The 14223-nt window shown below is 38.3% G+C and overlaps 1 protein-coding gene across 1 annotated transcript; it reads left to right on the top strand.

Moving 5' to 3' along the window:
• The first annotated feature begins 10266 nt into the window (after nucleotides 1–10266).
• On the top strand, nucleotides 10267–13677 carry LOC128031848 (FT-interacting protein 7). The gene has a single exon (XM_012637070.2). It carries the CDS (start codon nucleotides 10421–10423, stop codon nucleotides 13514–13516), a length of 3096 nt encoding a protein of 1031 aa, XP_012492524.1. The 5' UTR covers nucleotides 10267–10420; the 3' UTR covers nucleotides 13517–13677.
• Nucleotides 13678–14223: the final 546 nt, after the last annotated feature.

Genomic DNA, 14223 nt, shown 5'->3' with positions numbered 1-14223 from the left:
GTTTTTGAAACCCTGTTTCTTTCAAGAATCATATTTTTCAATTTTTGTTTTTCAAAAATCAACTCATAATACGAGAGGTGAGTTGAGCCTCAGGTCACGCTGAGGTATTTTAAATTTCTGTTTTTCAAAAAAAATCAACTCATATTGCGAGAGGTGAGTTGAGCCTCGGGTCACGCCGAGGTATTTCTTTTAAATTTTCTCTTTTTTTCAAAAATCAACTCAGAATACGAGAGGTGAGTTGAGCCTCGGGTCATCCTGAGGTATTTTCAATTTCTGTTTTTCAAAAATCAACTCATATTGCGAGAGGTGGGTTGAGCCTCGGGTCGCACGCTGAGGTATTTTAAATTTCTGTTTTTCAAAAATCAACTCATATTGCGAGAGGTGAGTTGAGCCTCGGGTCATCCTGAGGTATTTTCAATTTCTGTTTTCAAAATCAACTCATATTATGAGAGGTGAGTTGAGCCCTGGTCGCATGCCGAGGTATTTTAAATTTTGTTTTTCAAAAATCAACTCATATTGCGAGAGGTGAGTTGAGCCTCGGGTCATCCTGAGGTATTTTCAATTTGCTTTTCAAAATCAACTCATATTGCGAGAGGTGAGTTGAGCCTCGGGTCGCACGCTGAGGTATTTTAAATTTCTGTTTTTCAAAAATCAACTCATATTGCGAGAGGTGAGTTGAGCCTCGGGTCATCCTGAGGTATTTTCAATTTCTGTTTTTCAAAAATCAACTCATATTGCGAAAGGTGAGTTGAGCCTCGGGTCGCACGCTGAGGTATTTTAAATTTCTGTTTTTCAAAAATCAACTCATATTGCGAGATGTGAGTTGAGCCTCGAGTCATGTCGAGGTATTTTTCAATTTTTGGTTTTCACAAAAATCAACTCATATTGCAAGAGGTGAGTTGAGCCTTAGGTCATATGCCGAGGTATTCTTCAATTTCTATTTTTCAAAGCTCAACTCATAATTTGAGAAGTGAGTTGAATTTTGGATCGCACACCAAGCTATTTTCAGTTTCAGGTTTTCAAAAAAATAAAAAAATATAATAATTTTGGACAATCGAACAAAATTCAGTGCTTTTAAGTCTTTGCTCTATCCTCGCTTTCACAATGATGAGCAAAGAGGGCAATATCATCACCGAATTTTTCCGATCGGGGTTTTGGGTCAAGTTGATCTCGTATGGGCCCAATAATCAGCCCATTAAGATTTAATTTTGGAATTGTTTTAGCCCATTTTAAATTTTTGTTTTAAATATTAATAAAATAGTCATAATGAAATTTTGAAAAATACAAAAATATAAATTACATTTTGGCCCCAAAACTTTTCTAAATTACATTTCAAACCCTGAACTTTTCAAAATTACATTTCAACTCTTAAACTTTCTCAAAATTTCACTTCGACCCCTAAATTTTCTAGAAATTACATTTTGGCCCTATATTTTTCTAAAATTATATTTTTACCCCAAATGTTTTGCGTCTTCTACATTTTGGTCCTTCTGGGCATGTCAGGCCCCCCAATCAGCAGCCGAGCGTGCTTCCCCTCACCTCCAGCTACTCCAGCAGATGGCCTAGGCCATGATGCCCTTCTCTGCCACATGAAGACAAGAAGAAAGAGGACAAAAAATGAAGAGTTTAAAAAAGGAAAATCAAAAGAGAGGGGGCATTCGGCAATCAAACAAAAAAGAAAAAGTGCAGAGAAAACTCAAAAAATCCAAACAACAGCAGCCTAAACGCCATCGCCACCGTCGCGCCACCACCCCGCCATCGTCACCGCCGCGCCTTTGTTCTTCCTCCATCGTCAACGCCTTTAACACAAATCAATCAACCACAAGCAAGAAAAGGAAAAAACAACACAACAATCAAAAGAAAAAGAAGGGAAGAAAGAGAAGAGGAGATGCAACACCATGACCGTCGCACCGTCGGGCAGCAAGGTGTAGTCGATGGCAACAGCAGCTAGCGGCGGCACAGTAGCGTGGGGCTAGGGGAGACCCAAAGAAGAAGGAAAAAAAGAAAGAAAAAAGAAGAAAAAGAGAGAAAAAAGAAGAAGGAAAAAAGAAAAAATTTTTAAATCGGGCCGACCGACCGAATCCGGCCCGACCAACCCGCTACCGACCCACCAAACCAAAGAAGTCTAATAAAGAGTAAAAGAGCACCAAAAAAAAACCAAAGAGCAGCCAAAAAATAATCAAAGCAGAAAAAAATAGAAGTAGGCCACCACCAGTTCACATCCAAAGAGCCCACTCCCAACCAAACCAATGAGCCCAGCCCAACAAGAAGAAGAAGAAGGCCCGATGGCGCCAAACCCAAGAGATCATCAAAGAAGGCCAGCCCAATGCCCAAGAGAGCCAAAAAAGAAAAAAAGAAAAAAAGGAAAAAGGGAAAAAGGCCCACAACTTTGGGCTTTGGTAATTTCTTTAATTCTTTTTAATTTAGTTTATTTTTTTAAATATTGTTTCATTTAAATTAAATCAGCATTTTTGAAATCGTTTTTTAGAAATATTAGTATAATTTTATTTGCATGTTTAGAATAAAATAAAAAACTATTTTAATGCATAAGGCAACGAACCGATTTAGCATCAAGCCGTTGAATTCATCGTTATGTTGGGTGAATATCGGGGGCTCGTGTTAAATACGGGACGCCCTTTTTAAAAAAAATGAAAATATTCAAAAATCCTCGCGTTTTAAAGAAAATTCCCGTGTTTTAATAGGATCACGATTAAATATTAATTTGAATCGTTTGACACTAATTCGTCGATTTCATTGCCATGTCGGGGTGAATATCGTCGATTCGTGTTAAATATGGTACATTTTAAAAAAAAATTTGCCGTTTTTCAAAAATTTCGAGTTTAAAAAAAATCGAGTTTTCAGAAAAATTTTCATGTTTCAAAAATTTTCTGTATTTTCAAAAATTTACGTGTTTTCAAAAATCTTCGTGTTTTCAAAAATCCTCGTGTTTTCAAAATTTCGGTATTTAAAAAATTTTCGTGTTTTCAGAAATTCCCGTGTTTAAAAAAAAAACTTCTGTGTTTTCAAAATTTTCGTGTTTTTAAGAATTTTCGTGTCTCTAAAATTCTCGTGTTCTTAAGAATTTTTCGTGTTTTCAAAAAAAATAATTGTTTCAAAAATCTTCGTGTCAAAAAAAAATTTCTCATGTTTCAATCGGATCACGAGCAAATATTAAATTGAACTCGTATTTTTGAAAATTAAGACAACGCGCGTTTAACGAGATACCAATTTTGGGAGTCACGAGGGTGCTAATACCTTCCTCGCGCGTAACCGACTCCCGAACCCTAATTTTCTCTGGATTTTCACGCAGACCTAAAATTACCTCTTTTTTAGGAAAATTTAAAAATAAATTTTTCTTCTAAAAAGAGAATTTATTAGGTGTCCGATCACACCTAAAAAAAAAGATCGGTGGCGACTCCTTTTGCAATAAAATCGAAACACCGTTTTTCAAATTTTCAATAATTACTTCGAGTAGCGCCCGTACCCCAAATTTTTAGGTCGCTACACGAACGATCATGTAAATGCAATATCCAAAAACTATATCGAGACTTAAACAAATAAAGCAGATAAAATAAAACGATGCAGACTATGTGCAACAAAAGGATCGTAAATTTGAACCAAATTTTCCATTTTCGACAAAAAGACAAGAAATAATCAACTTGTGGCTTGACTCTCTTATTTTTTCCCTAGCGGAGTCGCCAAGCTATTGACACCATTTTTTTGACAAAACGGGGTCGACTTGGATTTTGAAAACGAATACGGGAGTCGCCGCCAATCTTTTTTGATCAAGTGTGATCGGATCACCTTGAAAAGTGGTTATTTTTAATAAATGATTTAATTTTATTAAAACAACGACTTTGGTCCATGGAATTCAAAAAAAATGGGTTCGGGAGTCGGTTACGTACGATAAAGGATTAGCACCCTCGTAACTCCCAAAAATTGGTACCTAGTTGATTAGTTAATGTCTTAATATCGAAAATTGAAAACTTTGAAGAATTTTAAAAATACGATCCTAAAAACTTTCGAACAATATGGGTTGGAATTTAAGGTTCTCTTGTTCCGAAAGAATATCACATCCATCACATTAGGATATGATATTTTAAATTCTCAAAACCAATATCACCTTATGGTTTCCAAAACCCATACTTTGAAACTTTATGATGGTATTTGGCTATTTGGCTAAACGAGAAATCAAAACCCATCACATTAGGACACGCTTTTTCGAATTTCCAAATGTAAAATACTGCCTTTATTATTTTTTAGAAAAATGCTTATCTCGAGAAATCAACGTGTCATATCCAATGCATTAGGACACAACATATTGAATTCCCGATAATGAGCTTTTTATTTATGTTTTGATTAAAGAGTATTCTCGATTATTTAGATTCAACGAAGAAAATTAGAATCCAATACGTTAGGGCTCAATCCTCTCGAAGATCCTAAATACCGAGCATTACCTTTATTTTCAAAATTTTCTTTTTTTGAATTTGGGTAAAAATTGATGACGGAATAACAATTATGATAATGCAAGTAAAAATAATACGAGCAGACAAAAAAGATAAATAAATAAGATGACAAATATATAAAAAAAATCAATAATGTATACACAATAACAAGTAAATAAACAAATAAAAACTAAAGCACTTAAATAATAATAATAATGGACATGTAAATAAATGAATAAATAAATGTCAAGTAAAACAATAATACCAATAATGAAAATAAATAAAAGTATAAAAATATATGTGTATAAATACAACAAAGTTTAAAATATATATAAACAAGTAAATAATGATAATGTATATATATGTTTAAAATATATTAAAAATATGTATGTATATATGTATATATAAATTATAAAGTATATAAAAAAGTATAAGTACGTACATATATAAAAATTAAAAATATGTAAGTATGTATATATATGTATAACAAAATCTAAAAACGGTATAAATGGGTAAATAATAATAATAAGGTAAGTAATAATAATAAATGCAATAATAATAACAATAAAACTAATTAGTTTACTAATAATAATAAAAACAAGAACGGGACTAAATTGAAAATAAAACAAAATCCCAGGGGAGAAATCACAAATAAAATAAGGCAAAGGATTAATTTATGATGCGCACGAAAGGAGGGGGACCAAAAAGGAAATATCCCACCCTTCAAAACGCATCACTTTACGTGGGACTAAAATGAAACAAAAATAAAATTATGTGGCTAAATTAAAATAAAAAAAGAAAGAAAATGGGCAAATTGCAACACGTTGCAAAAGTAGAGGGACCGCGCGCGCAAATATCCCTTATTAAGAAAACATGCGTATCCTCCCCCAGGGTTGGGTCACCGCGCAGGTCAGGGCCAAAGCGGCATCGTTTTGACACCTGACCCTTAATAACAAAATGGCGCCGTTTGATAACCTTTATTTAAAACAAATTTTTCTTAAAAAAAATCATTTTTTAGGGTTTTAGAAAAAAACTGGAGAGGAAGAAAGTCTCCTTTCAACTCTCTTGTTGTCGGCCGAATGGGCGACCATCGGCCCCGCCGTGGGAGGTGGTTAGAAGGCCAAAAGTCGATTTTTTAAACCCTGCTTCAAGGGCCATCTAAAGATCGAGTTTTTATGACCCTAGGGTCGCGGGAAGAAACCCCAAACGCCGCCTTCCCTATCCGCTTTCGATGAACCGAAGAAGGACTCCGGCGACGGCACTTACACGGCGATTTAGGTATGTTTTCCTTTCTCTTTTATTTCTATTTATTTCGTATGTAAAAAAAATGAAGAAATGGACCGAGAGAAAAAGCCAATCGGAAAATGTAAAAGGAATCACCTGTAAAATTGTTTTTTTTTATTTCTTGAATGTTTGTGGAAAAAAGAAAAAAAAGAGCCCCCTTACAGATGTAGAGATCGGTTTTTAAACTGATTCTCCCCTAAAAAATACAAAAAAGTATTCTTTTTTATTTCTTTCTATTCTTTCTGTCACTGCTTTGGTTTCTTTGCAGGTACTTGATGGTGGCAAGTGGCGGTGGGTAGGTGACAGAGGGCAGAGAGTAGGTACGAATGGAACGTGACGAACGGCGGTAGCAGAAGCAAGTGGGGGTGCGGCACTAGGGCGGTGGCAGAGACTAAGGTTCTGAAACCCTAGTTTTCATTGGGTTTGGGCTATGTTTGGGCCTATTTTTGTAAATGGTTTTTGGGTTTTATTTTGGGTATTGGGTTTTGCTAAGCTAAGTTTGTAATTGGACTGAGTTTAGTTTGTTGGGCTGGGGTATTTTGGGTTAATATTTTTGGCACTAGGCCCAGGTAAAATTGGGTCTGTACAATCCCTACCAAGAAATCTCACTCGATTCTGTCATAAGTCTTGCTCATGTCGAGCTTGAGAGCAAAGTTACCTTTCTTGCCCCATTTCTTACTTTTCAAAATGTGTAGGATCTCATACGCAACCAAAATATTGTCAGAAATTTTTCGTCTCGGTATGAAATCCCTTTGTGTCTCATGAACACAAAGATTTAAAAAAACCACTCATTCTGCTTACAATGACCTTAGCAATAATCTTGTATATAACATTACAAAGGCTAATTGTCTAAATTGCATAATAGTACATGGTTTACAAACCTTGGGAATCAAAACAATATGTGTAGCATTAATATCCTCGATGGCGGCATCACCTCAAAGTACATCAAGCAGTAAGAGGTAACCTCCAAGCCCAAGATACGTCAATATTTCCGAAAGAACAAGGCTGTAAAGTCGTCAACCTCTAGAGCCTTAAGTGGCCCTATATCTTTGACTGCACCCTAAGTCTCCTCTTCAGAAAATGGTTTGAATAGTTGTGCATTCATTTCATCCGAAATCTTGCGTTGTACCTTGTCAAATATGTGTAAAGCGTCTTCATCTTTGGAAGCCGTGAATAACTTATGAAAATACCTGAAAGTTATTTTCAAAATACCATTTTGATCAGAAACCCATCTTCCATTATCATGTTCAAGCCATTTGATTGTGTTTTGTTTTCTCCTCCCCGTGGCTACCTTATGAAAGAAAGTACTGTTTTAATCTCCATGAGAGAGCCAATTGGCTTGAACCCTTTATTCTGAAAAGATCTCCTCCTTGTCACCTCTAGATTCAAACTAATCTGAATCTCAATCAATTCAGCAAGAGTGGCATCAATAGGTTTTCGATTTCTCTTTACAATTAAATTCCTTCATTCTATCAACTAACTCTTTCTTGTGTGCTTTTTGATTTCTCTTTACAGTTAAATTCCACGCAGAAAGTTGTTTTCCTAAACCCAGAAGTTTCGTAGCTAACTTGTCTGACGTAGACTCCCAATAAGTCCTGATTACTTCATTACAGTCCCATTCTAAACACCAGTCTGCATTAAACCTAAATTGTTGTCTACTATTTTCATGAGAATAATGGTTTCACCTCCTTGTTTTCACCAAGATGGGACAATGATTAGAGAGTGAATGCCATAAATGTTTTACCAAAAATTCAGAGAACTGAACCCACCATGTTTGATTTGCAATCCCTCGATCTAGTCTATCTTGAATATTTGTCCCTACAAATCTTCCTCTCTCCTGAGTATACCACCTTCTAGAAAAACCTAGGTCATTAATATCACAATCGGATAGTGCTGAACGAAAAGTTGACATAGTTTTCTTTGCCTGGAAACGACCTCTCTTTTTTCGAAATAGAAAGCAATTTCGTTAAACTCTCCCACAACCAACCATGGGAGGCTTTGATCACCACTCAACCGATGAAGAAGATCCCAAGAATATCTTTGCAACCGTTCATCTGGGTTTCCATAGATCTCAGTAAAGCACCAACACAATCTATCCCGCTCTTCTTGAATTTCCATGTTGATATGATGATGTGAAGAACTCCTAGGAATTGACTACATCATGTTTCTTCCAACCTAAACACAATCCCCCTTTCGAACCCTCAGCACTAACCTCTATACCATTTGGATAACCATATTTTCATCTAATGCCTTCCATTTTCCTTGCACTTATTTTTGTTTCCACCAAAACAAAATTTGAGGACAAATTTCTCTTAGGTGATTCCTGAGGTGGTGAACTACATGTAATTCCCCAGCCTATGGACATTCCAATTGAAGTTTTTCATAATTCTCAGTTGCGTTGCCTAGTAGAGATAGCCGATAAATCATCTTTCTCGTGTGGCACAGTTGAATCTCTTAAAGTCATAGAAACGCTGACCAAAGTCCTTTGTTAGTTTTTCCCGTCATCAGTATGAATGGGGCTACTTTCACCATCAGACCCCAATTCTATGAGCCTATTAATAGTATCTTTAAGACCACTTGGCCCAATTCTAACTTTAATACCCGTATTAATAATAGGTGATATCCCTATACTATTGGCAGTAAATCTCTTATTAAAGTGATGCCCCATATCATGCTGAAAATCCCCTAAATTAAACATGACTGAACCTCTTTCCTTTTTTAGAGACCAGCTGCTCGTTTCGTCCGGCTACCACAGCCATCGGCTGATCTTTGCTGACCCTCCCCTTGTTGATGTCCTTAACGTGATATCCCACTCGAAAACAATTTTCTCTGGATCTACACGAGCTCTTATCGAACAGAAACTTCCCCATGGCCAAGCTTACCACAAATGAAACAAAATAGGATAAGCTTTTCATACTGAAACCTGGTATGGTACATTTTTCTCCCAATTGAACCTTTTTTTTTTATTTAAGGGCTAAGCTTACATCCAATCGCACCCTTATTCTCATGTACCGTTGAATCCCCAAGGATGGGATCTTGGTATCATATTTTAGAAACTCAACCAGAAAAGACCCGAACGCCTTGCCATTGTTTCCGACATCAACCCCGAAGGCAGATCATGTATTTGGACCCAAAACACAACATGGTTTAGAATAATTACTAAGGGGTCATCATTCAGTCTTAATTCATGAAGTAATAGAAGATGATTGTTGAAAAACCACGACATTCCATCTAGAACCCTTTTTATGTCAACCGCATAAAAGAATTTAAATAGATATCTTTTCTCACCCAAATTTGTGATGGTGATACCTCGAATCGGGTGCTAGAGGTTAGCCATTGTGTTTTGAAGGGATGGAAAGTGAACAACACTATTCATTAAGTAAGCTTCGACGAGGCAGAATTGGAGATCAAGAGCAGTTGTTTTAGGATTTTCCTGAAACGCATCTTCCTCTTCATCAGCGAGACACAGATTTGCAATCTCGTCTTCCATGATGCCCTAGAAGAAAAACTGCACAAAACTAAACCAGATCCGCTAAAAAGGTGAAAAGAAACGTGTCAACGAGGACAGACGAAAAATTTGTGCCAAAAAGAGGCAAATGAAAAACAATTTTTTAATTTTTTAATTTTTTTTCAACAAAGTCTAATTGAATAACATTTTTAAATCACATATTCATAACATTTTTTTTTATTTTCTAATATCATATTTAAAACATTTTAACTTTCAACAATAAACTTTTTTTACAATAATATCAAATACTTAATATTAACCGAACACATTTCCTCAATAGTAACTTTTGAAAAGCAACTTTAGACAAACAGAAATGCCAAACTGATTCTCATGTATATATTTCCTTGAAAACCCCCACTTTTTCTTTACGAAATCATCAATTTCTTCGTATACATAGTTTTAACAGCTGCTCACTTCTATATTATGAAACTAAATAAAAGCAGAAACGACTCTTTTGTCAAAGATATAGATACAATTTTCACATATAAGCAAAGGGCTTTAATTTGGTTTTCAAGAATCCCATGATTTTGTTTGAAACATAAATTTTGCTCCACTACTCGGTTTCAAAAAAGTGAGGAAAAAGTAGTAATGGTAGATCCCCACTGGCATGGGGCTACAAACTAGAATTGCCCTACATGTTCCAATCAGGGTTTCATTGGATTGCGAGAAAGGCCAAAAAGAAGGGGGCGGTGTTGTTGCTGACTACTTCAGTACTGGTAATCGCCATTTGCTACATCATTGTAAAATTACCCCCTCTCATAAAACAAAGATTGGCACCGACTTCTAAAAAGAAAAGAGCCTCATCTTTGACAAAAGCTTCCTTGATTCCATCACCCTTTGCCTTCTTTATGCTGCTCAGCTCATCATCTACTCCACATGATGCTTTGTTTAAACATATATGCTGCTAAAGCCTAAAGGATGGTCAAAAGCAAAAGCTTTAAAAAGAACCCTAAGAATCTTTAACTGCCATGGTATTTCTAAAAGAAAAGGTTTTGTATCTCCTTGTAGGTTAAGCTATTATGCACCTTTAAATCTCTTTACCTTTCACACTATATAACATCTCTCTATAAACCCAGAAAAAAACCCTTTTCCTCTCTCACTCAAAATTATAATGTAATGTAATATATTTGAAAATTAAGAAGGAAAAAAGAAGAAGAGATTTTGATTGTTTCTTTGTTTTGTCATGGCGACGACTCAGAAACTTGTGGTAGAAGTGGTTGATGCACGTAATTTAGTACCCAAAGATGGTCACGGGACGTCGAGTCCTTACGTTGTGGTCGACTACTACGGACAGAGGAAGCGGACAAGGACGGTTACCAGGGACATAAACCCTACATGGAACGAGGTTCTTCAGTTCAATGTCGAAAAACCCTCTGATGTTTTCAGTGACATGCTTGAACTTGATGTTTATCATGATAAGAATCATGGGCCAACCAGTAGGCAAAATTCCCTGGGAAGGCTGAAGTTGAGTTCGGGACAGTTCGTTAAGAAGGGTGAAGAAGCTTTGATTTATTATCCTTTGGAGAAGAAATATTTGCTTAGTTGGATTCGTGGTGAGATTGGTTTGAAGATTTATTATGTTAATGATGTGCCGCCACCTCCTCCTCCGCCTGTTGAGGAGGCGAAAGCGGAGGAGGGAAAGGTGGAGCCGCCTTCAGATAATGCAGCGGCCCCTGTACCGTCTAACCAACAACCACCACCAGCTGAGGTGAAGCCTGATGACAATGCTGCAAGTCCGCCTGCGGACGGTGAGTCCGTGAAGGCTGTTGAAGCTGCGCCAGTGGGAGAAGAAAAGGGTGAAGCTGAAGGCGAGAAGCCAGCAGAAGGATATGATCAGGTGGAGCCAGAAGCAGATTCGAAATCCGTACAAGCTGATGATCATGATGATGATATTGTACTTGATCCTACATCAGCCAATTGGGTCCCGCCGCCACAGTCGGGTATCATGGCATCAGCTACATCCGGGTCTATTCCGGAAATCAGAGTTACACGAACCACCTCTGCTCCGCCGCCACTCACACGGCCAGCAACCCCTGCCAGTTATGTTTCCTCCGTGGACCCACCTGATCACACTCGGATCGAACGGTCCTCGTTTGATCTTGTTGAAAAAATGCATTACGTTTTCGTCAAAGTAGTGAAAGCAGGCAGCCTACCCACCAATGGAAACCCCACCGTTAAGATCGCCATCGCGGGTTGCCACGTGACATCAAAACCAGCTCGAAAAGCCAAGTATTTTGAGTGGGACCAAACATTTGCCTTCGCCCGCGACACACCGGAAACTTCCTCGTTTCTAGAAGTGTCTGTTTGGGCCGATGCGGGTGGCGCCAATTTCTTAGGCGGGGTTTGTTTCGACGCGACGGAGATTCCTTTACGAGACCCACCGGACAGCCCCTTGGCGCCGCAATGGTATAGGTTGGAAGGAGGTGGAGCTCATAGAGGTGATCTAATGCTTGCTACTTGGATCGGAACCCAGGCTGACGAAGCATTTCCTGATTCGTGGAAATCGGACGCCGCCGGTAACCTTGTGAATTCTCGCGCCAAAATATATCTCTCTCCTAAGCTTTGGTACCTTCGAGCTTCCGTCCTCGAAGCGCAAGATATTTTGCCATTGACGGCGTTGAAAGAAGGCTCATTTCAAATGAAAGCGCAATTGGGATTCCAAGTGCAGAAAACTAAAGCTTCTGTTTCTCGTAACGGAAATCCATCATGGAATGAAGATCTCATGTTCGTAGCCGCCGAGCCATTTGCCGAACATTTAATATTCTATCTCGAGTACCGCCAACAGAAAGGACCGGTGACACTAGGAGTCGTCGGAATCCCGCTGACCTCCATTGAACGTCGTGTCGATGATCGGAAAGTGATATCTCGATGGTTCAATCTCGAGGATCCAAAAAGTGATAAGAAAGGCTACAAAGGCAGAGTACATTTGAGCCTATGTTTTGACGGCGGATATCACGTGATGGATGAGGCGGCGCACGTCTGCAGCGATTACCGGCCGACTGCAAGACAGTTGTGGAAACCGCCGGTCGGGACACTTGAGCTTGGGATCATTGGTTGTAAGAATTTGCTGCCGATGAAAACTATAAACAGTAAAGGGTCCACGGATGCATACACCGTGGCAAAATACGGGGCGAAATGGGTCCGAACTCGTACAGTGTCCGATTCTTTAGATCCGAAATGGAATGAGCAGTACACGTGGAAGGTATATGATCCATGTACGGTGTTGACAATAGGTATGTTCGATAGTTGGGGAGCATTGGACACCGACAGTGGAAAAGAAGCCACGCGTCCTGACTTCCGTATGGGAAAGGTACGAATACGCGTATCTACTTTGGAAACCGGTAAGGTGTACAAAAATACATATCCGTTGGTGATGCTGGGTAATACCGGGGTACAAAAAATGGGTGAGCTGGAGGTGGCTGTAAGGTTTGTCCGTGCAGCTCCAACCCTAGATTTCTTACACGTGTACTCTCAGCCTTTGTTACCGTTGATGCACCATATAAAGCCTTTAGGAATGCCCCAACAAGAGATGTTGAGGAGCACATCCGTGAAAATCTTGGCCGCACACTTGTCGCGATCAGAGCCACCACTGAGGAGTGAAGTGGTACGTTACATGCTCGATGCCGACTCACACACGTTCAGCATGCGAAAAGTACGTGCGAATTGGTCAAGGATAGTCAATGTGCTATCGTGTTTGATCGATATGGTACGGTGGATAGAGGATACACGTATGTGGAAGAATCCAACGGCTACGATACTTGTGCATGCATTGCTAGTGATGCTGGTGTGGTTCCCTGATTTGATCATTCCCACGTTGGCATTTTATGTGTTTGCGATTGGAGTATGGAACTATAGGTTTAGATCAAAGGAGAAATTACCCCACTTTTGTCCTAAGATGTCATTGGCGGACAGCGTGGATCGTGATGAACTCGACGAAGAGTTCGATACAATGCCAAGCACCCGATCGCCGGACATTATACGCACGAGGTATGATAAGTTACGCGCGATCGGTGCACGTGTGCAAAACATATTAGGTGATGTCGCCACGCAAGGCGAACGTGTACAAGCATTGGTGACATGGCGAGACCCACGTGCGACGGCCATTTTTGTTGGATTATGTTTGATGGTGGCATTCGTGTTATATTTGGTACCACCAAAGATGATAGCAATGGCATTCGGGTTCTACTATTTCCGGCATCCCTTGTTCCGGGATCGCATGCCGTCACCGGCACTGAACTTCTTCCGAAGGCTTCCATCTTTATCCGACAAAATAATGTAGGGTTGTTATCGTTTTTCCTTCAATCTTTTTGTTAGTTTGACGTGCAACTTATATACATATAATCTTTTTCTGGGTAAGCAAAAAAATGGTGTTATGAAATAAGTTAGAATTGTATGATAAAAGTGAAGAGCATAGTTTTATTTATTTATTTTGATTATCAACATTAAGGTCTGTGTTTATTATCGGGTTACAGCAACCATTGAGAAGCCTGAATATTTGGAAGTTGTATTACGATGCAGAAAGGTTTTCTTTATCTCAGGTGTCTTTTGATTTTATCTATCATAATAAAAGAAGGGAAAAGCAAGCGGCAAATAATCAATAGCAATAGCTGTTTTGAAACTAGAGTTGGTAAATTCAATTGATTGACTTCCAACAGTTGACTTTAAAATCCAACTCAAAACGGGTTTAACTTCGTATCTACACCACTATACTAGCCAACTCCTATAGTTGTGGTTCATATTCCTAATACCCAAATTCTATCCCACTCCCTTCTTGTGAGACATCATCCAACATTTTCATGAAAGCTTGGGCTGGCTTATTAAATCATTTTCCTATAAATAAATAAATAATGTCCAAACTGAGACAGTTCAGTTTAATGTTTATTATTTAAGAAAGTATGTGGAAATGTCAAATGATAAGAGTCAATATTTTATTCAAGAGAAATATAACTTGAATTTTCTCTGATAATGTATATATAAACTGTGATT

Source organism: Gossypium raimondii, chromosome 11, assembly GCF_025698545.1.
Source record: "Gossypium raimondii isolate GPD5lz chromosome 11, ASM2569854v1, whole genome shotgun sequence".
NCBI classification, from domain to species: domain Eukaryota; kingdom Viridiplantae; phylum Streptophyta; class Magnoliopsida; order Malvales; family Malvaceae; genus Gossypium; species Gossypium raimondii.
This window is presented reverse-complemented; position numbering and strand designations above follow the sequence as displayed.

Coding starts and splice junctions, on each gene's coding strand:
- LOC128031848 (XM_012637070.2), top strand. CDS start 10,421: ATGGCGACGACTCAGAAACTTGTGGTAGAAGTGGTTGATGCACGTAAT.